Raw genomic sequence first — 10,544 nt, 5'->3', positions numbered from 1 at the left:
AGAGGTCTAACTCCACTATTTTGGATTGCCAAAGATACTTTTGTTACAGTAGTTCCAACATTCAGGGGAAAGCTTTTGGCGCATGGTGTGCATGGTGACTAGAACTCTTGCATTTAATAATTGTTGCCCTTCTCTACCATTAAATTTTCTGCCATTGATTCTCCCTCGAGGATCGGCGATGTCATCCTCACGCTCTGCACGAATTGCACCACCTTCTGCGCATCTGGGAGCCAGCTCGAAGTGACAAAGTAAAGGAAGTCATGGCAGGCAGGATTTTTGACTGTCGTTATTCGAGTCCATGCTTTGAATCATGTTCAAGATCGCCATGGGACAGTATATCTATATATGCATTGAAGATCTTAAGGGTCTTCATGTTATTATTATTATTATTATTATTATTATTATTATTATTATTATTATTATTATTATTATTATTATTATTATTATTATGTCGACAACTGTCAAACAGCAATTCTTTGATAACCAGGCATGCCATCACTCGAATTTATTGAAGAGTGAGTGACGTAACTTTTGTAAAAGCAGGAGTGCTTTTTAATTTACAAAAAAGAATATTAAATTTCACATATTTCAAACATGCGCAGATTTTATAGTTAGCTTTGTATCAAGAGAAGCAGAACTCGAGGTCCCATCTAGATTCTAATGGAACTCTGGAGAATTCTGTCCTATGTCCATTATATCTCTCGTTAAACTTGCGATGTGTTCGAAAGAACTGCCAAGCTTTGGTTCGCATAAATGAAACAATGTTCAGTGTGAAAATGGTTCTGGAATTTAGTGGTCTCACTTAATAAGGTAACATTTGTAAATGAAACAAGAGCAACTGAATATTCTCTTCAACCGCATTGATCAAAGTGTGACAAAATTTCCTGAGACTAAGCTTCCTTTAAGTGGCTTAAATAATAATATCACAATACACTTTGCAAGAAGTGAAGCTATTCTTACCCTTGTTTATATGTTCTAGGCTGCTTTGGGACTTAAGTGGTCATACGGTATACCTTTCAACTTGAATGAATGTTGTACGTTGCCTAACACACATGAAAATCAAATTTAAAACATGCCATCAGTGTGACACTCAAACCAACCAGCTATGCTATACTATACCCTTCGGGACAAATGAACTTCCAGCATGTTCAAATATGGAGCGCAGGGTCCACATTGAACGTCATCTACCTCCATTCAAATAGCCACTCCTATAGATGTATTAAGACAAGCGATGACAAAAGCACCCTTGGCATAGTTAGGGAGCTATAAGATCGTAAACTTGGAGGAGGCCAATTTCAATACTTTGAGAAGCATTTCTGTGCATAATTCGGCATCTATCGAACTCTGGCTGAACATGGAGGAGGGAAAAAACAGATATGAAAGTGCCATTGGCAGAGATGGATCTTACCACACCTCTCAGTTTGAGTCTTCTTCTGTTCATGCCTCCTCCCTGGTGAATGATCTCTCACTCCCACGGAGAGGTCGCATTCATTTTCCATAGCCCTTTTTACCAGTGGGCAGTTGGGATCTCGTTGGCTATCCTCTTTAATAAATGAGAATTGAAAGTTGATGAATTTATGATGGAGTGTTGGAGATAATTACATAATACTATAGTTGAAATACTATAGTTGGGGTGGTAGAAATGCCTTTTTTGCCGATAAAACACAAAACCCAAAATGATTGTTTTTCATGAGAGAACAAGAAAAAATGATGTTTTCCTTTCTCTTTACCTTGACTAACGAATACAAGAAAGACGGAGCAAAAGTTATTAAATCGCCACTTAATTGCAAAAGATAAAGCAGGAAAAAAGTACGAATGAAGACGGTCAACATAAAGAAACAAACCCAATTTTGAGGCTATATTCATCATCTAAATTAACACTTCTTGGGTTTGAAACAGCCTATTAAACTGAACGGTACATTTCTGATTTAATTACCGGACAAAAACTTAAAGTCTGTTCTAATGATATTTTACAACCAGCAAGTCTGGCTTCGTTTTAATGATTTTCAGAAACTAAATTAAGTACGCTTTTCTTTCATAATCCCCCGTTATGGCATTTACTTTTTCCTAGGGAGAACGTTTTCTCATCGACATATCTTGGGTTTCACTTTCGTCAACATCTTTCTTGAAATTTTTGTCACTCCGCCAATTTCCCTTGAAGATGCTTATATTAGCACCAGCTTTTTCCTTTTCTTTAAAAATCACTTTTCTTGCTGGGTCTTGAAAAAAAGTCGTCTGAACATTCAATTCCAACGCATGCATGGCTTTTCCTGCAATTGGTGTCATGCCAGAGAGAGAGAGAGAGAGAGAGAGAGAGAGAGAGAGAGAGAGAGAGAGAGAGAGAGATATTTAAGGGTGTCTGCCTTGGATTAAAATTCACATCTGGTACAGTAGAAAGGAAGACTAAAGAAAATGACCTACAAATTCCGATGAAGGATAAAAAATTCTACAAAATAAATCTAATTACAAAAGAACATAACTTAATATAGAAAATAAAATATAGATATAAACAGAAAATAGCTTGACTACAGACACATGCATATTTTCCCAGCTTTAGTAGTGTTCTGGGACAAAAACAGGATGTTCCTTGTTAGAGTACAGTTTTGAGCAATCTATCTTGATTCTTTGTAGATGTGATCTTAAGGATGTTTTGATTGAAAACTTAAGTTAACTATTTTTTTGAGTTCAATCATATTTTTATAATAGTGAAAAATGGTACCTCAACATTTTGAAAATAGAAAACTCAATACTTTTACATGAAAACCTTCACATTAAGTTAGTCTTCATAAACATGTTCGAATATTAATGTTGTGTTTAAAATATTTTTTAATAATAATGTAAGATGTCTGGTTTTTATCCCTGACCAAAGTGGTCTTGAATATACCAATTTATACTATGTTTAGATATTCAAATATTGGATATGAATGCCAATTATAGCTATACATTTAACACGATGGGATGAGTAGCAGCAACTTGTCTATAAACAAAACTTAACGTCATCTTCAAGTTTGAAAAGTTATTCTACCCGTTGTATTTTGTGCCACATATATTTTGGAAGCCCTTAGATTCATTCCCGTTATAGTATGGCCTCCCTCTTATTTACACAAAATACTTAATAAAGGAACATTATTTCAACCTCTTTAGTTCGTTTCCCCGTGCATACGCCTATCTTCACTTATCCTGGTTACTCCCACTTACAACTATCAGTTTTCTCTCTATCCGCATACGCTTCAATAACTGAAGATGGATCGCCTCTGTGTCGTCATTCTCTTCTTGGCATGACTCTCCGATAGATTATTCATTCATGGTTATCTTCAAGGAAGCATCTCGTTTCCTTTTCACAATGGAACTTACTTTCCACCTTGTCATCCTCGCTGACGGGGACGATATTTTCTGCACGCGCTTGAAGATATCAAGTCTTGAACCCCAAACAGAAACTCAAGTATATTTTTTTGACAGATGCTTAGATCTTACAGAAACTTAGATCTCATATTTTGATTTTAATCAGATCTCTTGAGCGATCTGGTAAAAGAAATGGAGAAAGAAACATGCTGTTTACAAGATAGAGTCAGTAAATGTCTATTTCTGAGAATTCTTTATAGGTTTGCGATGTGAGTGAACTTGCAGTTGAGATATATAAACTTATAGGCCACTACTTGTTGTCAATCAAGTGAGATCTAATGGATGAGATTTTAAAAGTGGAAGATGAGAAAAAATGCATGTGCATTCAAACTTATAATGTATTTAAACAGCCCATATCTTTTATTATTTTACTCTTGAGATGAGGGACAGTTGAAGCAAACTACAAGATTGAAGGTTTGCACTTTTATTTTATCTCCCACTCTTGAAATCTCGTCCATCATATCTCACATGACAGAGATGAATATTTATATATGTTATCAGTTTTATATCGGTTTGCCCATCGGTCGCGGAGCTATGTGTAGGCTGATATGGCATTTGCCACAGCGCCCTCAATTTTTCATGATTTTGCATATACATCCCTCTAAAATATATTGACTGCACCCAAAACTTCTAGCTCCACGACTATCACTCATACGCCGGTGTGTACCATTGCATATCCGTCCATATTAATTGCACTCTTTTTTGAATGTTGAAAACAATTTTAAATGCATTTTAAAAAAGATATAAGGGAATTTCCTGTATCCGGTCAGCCTCCAATACAAAGCGTCTTCTACGACAGCTAGCGGGTCAACATATTTTTCAGTGTGCATATATAAAATATGAAGACAAAAGGATATAAACATTAAAGTGATTTATTCATGGGCGGTTGAATTATGATCAAGTCACCCCCAAGTTGAGTTGCCAAACGAAGTATATATGGTGACTTGACTAACTACAATCACCCAGCTTATTTTCGATACGGTTGAGAGAAAAAAAAAAAGTAAACTAATATTAAATGATGAAATGCCATCACATTTTTTTTATTATTTTTTCAATCATCCATCACTGAATTGAACTAACGTCATGAGTGAGTTGGGTAATTCTGAATAGCCAGAATTAACATTTAATTTCTCTATATTTGTAGATGATTTGTGATCATTCCTCTTTCACGTGCATGGAGTGCTCTGTAACTGTGTGCGTCCGTGTCGGCATATTGGTGGCTCCGGGCTTTAAATTTGTTAAACATCATGAATTGCCTGGAACTTGAGATATCTCTAGAATAATGAACTATGCACTGGAATAAGCAACCTTTTCGCATATGAATAATCTGAACCGTAGTGATCGGTTTGCAGGCACATAAAAGCAGTAGAGGTCGGAGTAGAAATTGATCTCTATTTCCTCATGGTTTGACAAGCAAGTATTGGATTTATACCGACGTGCCGTATAGGTCCATGCAAAGAAGTGAAGAATTCAAAAGATGTGGATCTAATCGACTGTGATCTCTTTCACACTGTGAGTCTGCAAATCTGCTTATTTTTCTTCTTTGAATTGAGGCCTGGCCCCCAGCCAGCCAAAAGAGTGAAAGAAGAAAAAGAAAAGAACAGAGAAAGAAGATTCAAAACAGGACCATGGTTGTCCATGTGAAAATCAGGTGCAAACACCAACCTTTGGCTAGGAAAGCCGGAACACTTTTTGTGAAGATGGACTTCCTCTGGGCCCATGTTTGGCTTCACAGGAGAAGATCTGCTTTTTGTGAGAACTGCTTCTGGTGGGTCAAAAGAAGCCAGACAAAGTGGAATACATCAAACTGATCAGGAAATGAGCTCCAATATTAAAAACTCCAATCACGTCAGAATTTCAAATTCCCCACAAGAAGTTCATCAAAGTGGCAGTCGATTTCGTTTGTCTCCGTCTAGGTGCCTTCTTCCAACTCTTTTTGTTAGATAAAATATAGTTGGTGTTCATCGATCCAACATCAGCAACCACCATAAAAGCTTCCTTAGTCTAGTGATTGATCCGCAAGAGATTTCTGGGAAGGCAATGACCTCATCTTTACTTGAAGCATTCATGGACAACTATCTGCTATCGAAAGTGAAAAACAGTAATTCGACCTTTAGTTTTTGATCTTTTTTTTTTTTACGTTGAAAAGTGTAAGCCGTCTACCAAGTTCATTCTGTGACCGGACCAAGTGCGAAGATTGGAACTAATCTAATGGCGCAAGTAGAAAACCTATAAGCAAAGTTCATCCGAAACATTACTATATATGCATCTGCTGTTGCAAGATTCGGCTCCAAACATAACGATGGAACAAGCTAGATCAGCAACATCCACAGCAATGGTACTCCACTTTGCACTGTCCTAAAGATATATATCCAGAGCTTGGTGGTGCGAAGAAATGCACGCATGGTTCTTCCTAACAAAGTAGCCAATCAATTGCCTGGAAGTTTATTACGGAATACTAACATCCGAATGCTCTACAACTGACCCATCTACAGATGAAATCAACTGGATTATTCTTCTCGCGGACAACAGGAAGCTAGTGAAGGTTCACAGCCGAAGTGGTAGTGAAAGGCTATTTGACTCAGTAATGAACAATTTATCAACGGCCATCTTGCTAGCTTGCTTGATTGATTGGGCAGACAAATTATCCGGAAGGCAGCCGAGAGTGCCAAACATGCCTTGACCGCACAATGCTCGTTAAAACACAAAACAATAATCCCTAAATATACTTCTAAAAGTTAAAATCCAAAGCATACGCTTTTATAGTCAGACTTTATGTTTTTTTTTTTGAGGGGACTATCAGACACGCCCTTGAATGCTGAAGATGCATGGACTCACAGGAAAGTAACTAATGATTCATTTCGGCAACTTGCACTCATTCTCAACTAAAAACAAGAAAGCGGTTGTTCTCATTATTGTTGAGGAGCCATTTTATCTGTAATTGTTTATTAAAACCAAATATGATCTGCCAAATTGGAGAGTCATGTCAATAATGCTTTCAATCAATCTATCAGACCAACTTCAAGGAGCAATGCATGAGGCTTCGGTGGACAAGAAAATGAATCATCTTTGAGAATTTTTAAAAATATTTAATAAGTTTGGAAACGACATCAGACCAAACCGCATAATGGAATTTAATAACTGAAAAGACACAAATTACTTTATTTATATCTTCAGTTAATCAACCGTGCATATTCATACCCCATTTAGCTGCCAGAGGGCATCTTTAGAAGCATTGCACTGAAACAAGGTTTGAGCACTTGTTGATGCAGGTTCTTTGCTGCCCATTCTTTCCACGTGAAAGACGATTATGCATTTTATTTCCAATGCATAAGAACTCGTTGCCCTTACTCATCTGCTTGTTTACCCGAACACAGAAAATAATATACTGCACACGAAAAGAGAGTTTAAGGCCTTTAAGATTCTAAATTTTAAGCATGATATGCAATCGTGTAATTTCATTATCTTTCAAGACAGAAACCAACCGGGTCGAGCTGTTCATTTGTTCACCCTTTATTCTATAAGACGCGCCTGTTTCCAGGTTGTTTCCTAAGTATCTGGGGATTCCAAGCATATACATCAGTAAGTATTTGGTCACGTCGTGGAGAAAGGATGTCTTCACCTTGCAAGCCTAATGGCCCAGGAAAAAAGACGGCCAAAGAACTCTTAAAGTTGCTGCTTGCAAAATCTTGTTAACACAGATCAGTTTCTTTTCTCTTCTGGTTTACTTTCGCCGAAACGGGCTATACTTATCCCCTCAGTGAAAATATAACATCACTAGAGACCAGACAAGATACTGAAGATTCTTCCTCCATGCATGGTATCTGACAGTTTGTGATGGTTTCGGATTTATATTTCTAAATGACGCACAGATGCCACGAGAAAATCTAGAATGGAATACAAAGAGAAGCATGTTCCTCGACGGCATGGAACATGCGGACGTTTCTTGCGTCTTCGCCTAAAAGTCCCGAAAAGATACACCACCGAACGAAAGCCAGCACGGCCTTCGCCCGTTTTCTCACTCCTAAAATGCACATCAGGAAGCTGAAAGAAAGAATAATTCCTACACCCTTCACCAGCATAACAGTAGCTCTAAGCATGCACCCTAAACGACAATGTCGATACACAGAGCGAAATGGAAAGAGCAGAAAGCATGAAGCGTAGAAGAAGCTCGCGGTAGCGAACTAACAGGAGGATAATCCTCACCGTTAATGGTCGTGCAGCTGTTCCACATTTCAACTCCTCGAAGACCGAGAAGCTAGGGAAAAGAGGGAAGGGAACAGAAAACGTAAAAGAAAAGAGAGCAGAAAGCTGGTGCAACGCATACTCAGGAATCAAGGGATGGATATGGACGGTGAGGCAGAGTCTTTTACTTTTTATCCTTTGTATATATATAATTCCGCTGCCATTTTCTTCTTTTCATCAGGTTTCTTGAAAAAGAACGAGTTCAGACACCAGACATGTGCACGTGTAAGGAAAGTCTTCATGGTCATACCTGTTACCTATTCAGACCATATTATGAGAACAGTAGAAAGTGTTCTACCTAAGGAAAGGGTGCATACCAACAAGTTTTCTGCTCAGAAAGGGAGAAGAGAGAACCACGGGAAGGAGACAAGTAGACACCCTATGGATACTGTTGGCCTATTTCTTTCACCTCCTTCTCTCAAACGACGGTTATGGAAACTAAAGTTGGTCTCTCTGAAACATTAACTGCTCGTTTGACAACACTTACACAACCTTCTCCCTCACTGAAGCAACAGTACCAACCTGTGTCAGTGGCCGAATGGATTCAATAAAGGTAATCATATGAAAGAATAATGAGCTTTTGAATTTACTTCCTAGACTTAACAGGCTGCTATGATGCATGGGAGGGAAGGTCCAGAAAATCCCAACGAAGATGGAAAACTGCTTGCATTAAGAAATTATTTGTTTTTGGAAACCGTAACCAAAAGCAAGGAACTCTGAGTGGAAAGGGTCACGCAAACAGAGAAAACCGTGTTGTTTATGTGCCTGTGACTCTCTGTGGATGAGAACAAAGCACTGAAAAGAAATGGAGTAAGGACAACCTACCGATAGAAGATCAGGATCTTCTTCTCTCACTGCAGCTTCTCCGGCTGTGCCTTGCAGAGTTGTCAATGTCAATTTATCTGCTGATCTTCATTCTGGAATATAGTTCATTCTTCGCCGCCGTTTTTACCAATTTCTCAAAATTAGCATCAGTCAAAGCCGAGAAATACCACCACCCGCACCAGTGATCAAGAATTTGCACAAATGGTGACCAACCAAAAGATGGCAATTTATTTGACAAACAATAGCCAACGCAGACAAAAGATTCAAAACTAGAACTGATCATTTCTCATCACCATTTTCATCCATACACACACATCCACCTCCAGCAACCTATCTGGCTTGAAAATTAACCAAGGACCAACAAAGGTAGAAAGGGAAAAAAAGAGAAGAAAAGGGAAGGAACCTGGGAGAAAAGGGTTAGAAAGAGAGAGAGAGATGAGAAAAGAAGGTCAATACGGGGGTCGAGCGCTAGCCCAGGCATAAACATCGGGAGGTAATTGACAACTATTGAGAAGGTTAGGCGGCAGGCTATGGAACAGTGGCGTGTTCGGATCTGGTAAGAGTTGGTGTTGCTGCTGTTGCTGCTGTTGCTGCTGCTGTTGTTGCTGCTGTTGCTGCTCAGATCCGATGCCGGGCGGCGAACCCAGACCGGAGGAACCACCGCCAGTGGAGCTGCCGGGAGCCTGGATTTGGAGCGGCTCCTCGTCGTCAAGGGGGAGGCGTTCGTAGGCAGCGTTACCGAACGAAGCGGCCATGATCACCACAGGCCCGGAGGCGAGGAGAGCCCCGACGACGCTCCCACCGACGACCTGTCCCTGGCCACCGGCGAGGTAGATGGTGAGGCCGGTGGCCGCGGGAGGGGCAGGAGGAGGGAGGAAGGAGCCGGAGAGAGAGAGGATCTCGAAGCGGCCATGAAGGGTGACGACTGCACCGGGGGCGGCGGGCTGCCGGAGAGTCACGTTGGCGACGGTGCCGCTGCCGCTGAGGATGCAGACACCGCGTTGGCGCCGCCTGGCGAAGGTGGCAACGCTTTCGCCGACGTCGCAGCCGCTGGCGATCTCCATGACGTGGGATCGAAGGGCGTTGGCGCTGTCGCGGGTGATGATGATGGGGGGTTTCGGCTTGTTCTTAGAACCCGCCGGACGGCCTCTCGGCCGCCTTGTGATCTCCCCTTCAGCCAATTCCTTGCTTTGCCCTCCCCCATCGCTGTTCGATTCTCTCTCTCTCTTCTTCCCTCTGTTTAATCCGCTGCTGCCGCTTTGCTCGTCTTCTGAATTCTGCTGCTGCTGCTGCTGCTGCAGTTGCTGTTGTTGTTCCTGCTGCTGCTGAAGGTGCTGTTGCAGTTGTAGATGATGGTGGGAGTGGAAACCTCTGCTGTGGAAGGGAGGAGGAAGTGAATGGCCTGCTGCCACTGGATCCATCTTATTCCTTCTTCTTCTTCTTCTTCTTCTTCTTCTTCTTCTTCTTCTTCTTCTTCTATTACTTGCACATGAAATTACAAGGAATGATAAGTAAAGAAAAGGAAAACCAAAAGTGGTACTATCCGTGGGAAATCCATCTCCATATTCTGATATCTACAGGAAGCGATAGATTTGTCTGAGGAATTCAAGAGAAGCAAGAAGGATTGTTTGTGGTTCTTCTCCCCTTCTATGGACGCTTGAAATGGAATGAAAGAAGAGATGACCCTTGGTTTTCTCTCTCTTCCTTTCTTTATGTCCTTCCTTCCACCCTCCCCCTCCCTTTTTTCTCTCCTTTTGTTGGGGGTGGGGGTTGTGTTTGTCTCGTTTGTTTCTGGGTTAGGGTTGGGTTAGGGTTAGGTCAAAGATGTGGGTTGACAATGGGTTTGGTTCGGGTTAAGACAGCGCACCGCGTGGGCGGTGGTCTACCCACTCCAAACTCTTCTTCTCTCTCCTCCTTCTCTCTCTCACCCTAATTAAGTAGTACTCCTAAGCCTTCATCATGTACTTCTACACACACTTTCTTTGATCTGCCTCTCAGTTGTTTCTGTCATTCATAACTCCTTCATCCGTCTTCTTCTTCCTCTAGTTGCCTTGGATTCTTCTCCCCAAAGA

At 40.6% G+C, this 10,544-nt stretch overlaps 1 protein-coding gene across 1 annotated transcript; it reads right to left on the bottom strand.

Moving 5' to 3' along the window:
• Positions 1-8,734: 8,734 nt before the first annotated feature.
• Positions 8,735-10,212, bottom strand: LOC116261954 (AT-hook motif nuclear-localized protein 26-like). The gene has a single exon (XM_031640910.2). It carries the CDS (start codon positions 9,891-9,893, stop codon positions 8,922-8,924), a length of 972 nt encoding a protein of 323 aa, XP_031496770.1. The 5' UTR covers positions 9,894-10,212; the 3' UTR covers positions 8,735-8,921.
• Positions 10,213-10,544: the final 332 nt, after the last annotated feature.

The sequence above is a fragment of the Nymphaea colorata genome, chromosome 10 (genome assembly GCF_008831285.2).
Source record: "Nymphaea colorata isolate Beijing-Zhang1983 chromosome 10, ASM883128v2, whole genome shotgun sequence".
Lineage (NCBI taxonomy): Eukaryota > Viridiplantae > Streptophyta > Magnoliopsida > Nymphaeales > Nymphaeaceae > Nymphaea > Nymphaea colorata.
Note: the sequence above shows the minus strand (reverse complement) of the source record. Positions and strands in the feature narration are given on the sequence as shown.

Excerpts from the sequence above, each read along its gene's own strand:
- LOC116261954 (XM_031640910.2), bottom strand. The coding sequence starts at position 9,893 with ATGGATCCAGTGGCAGCAGGCCATTCACTTCCTCCTCCCTTCCACAGC.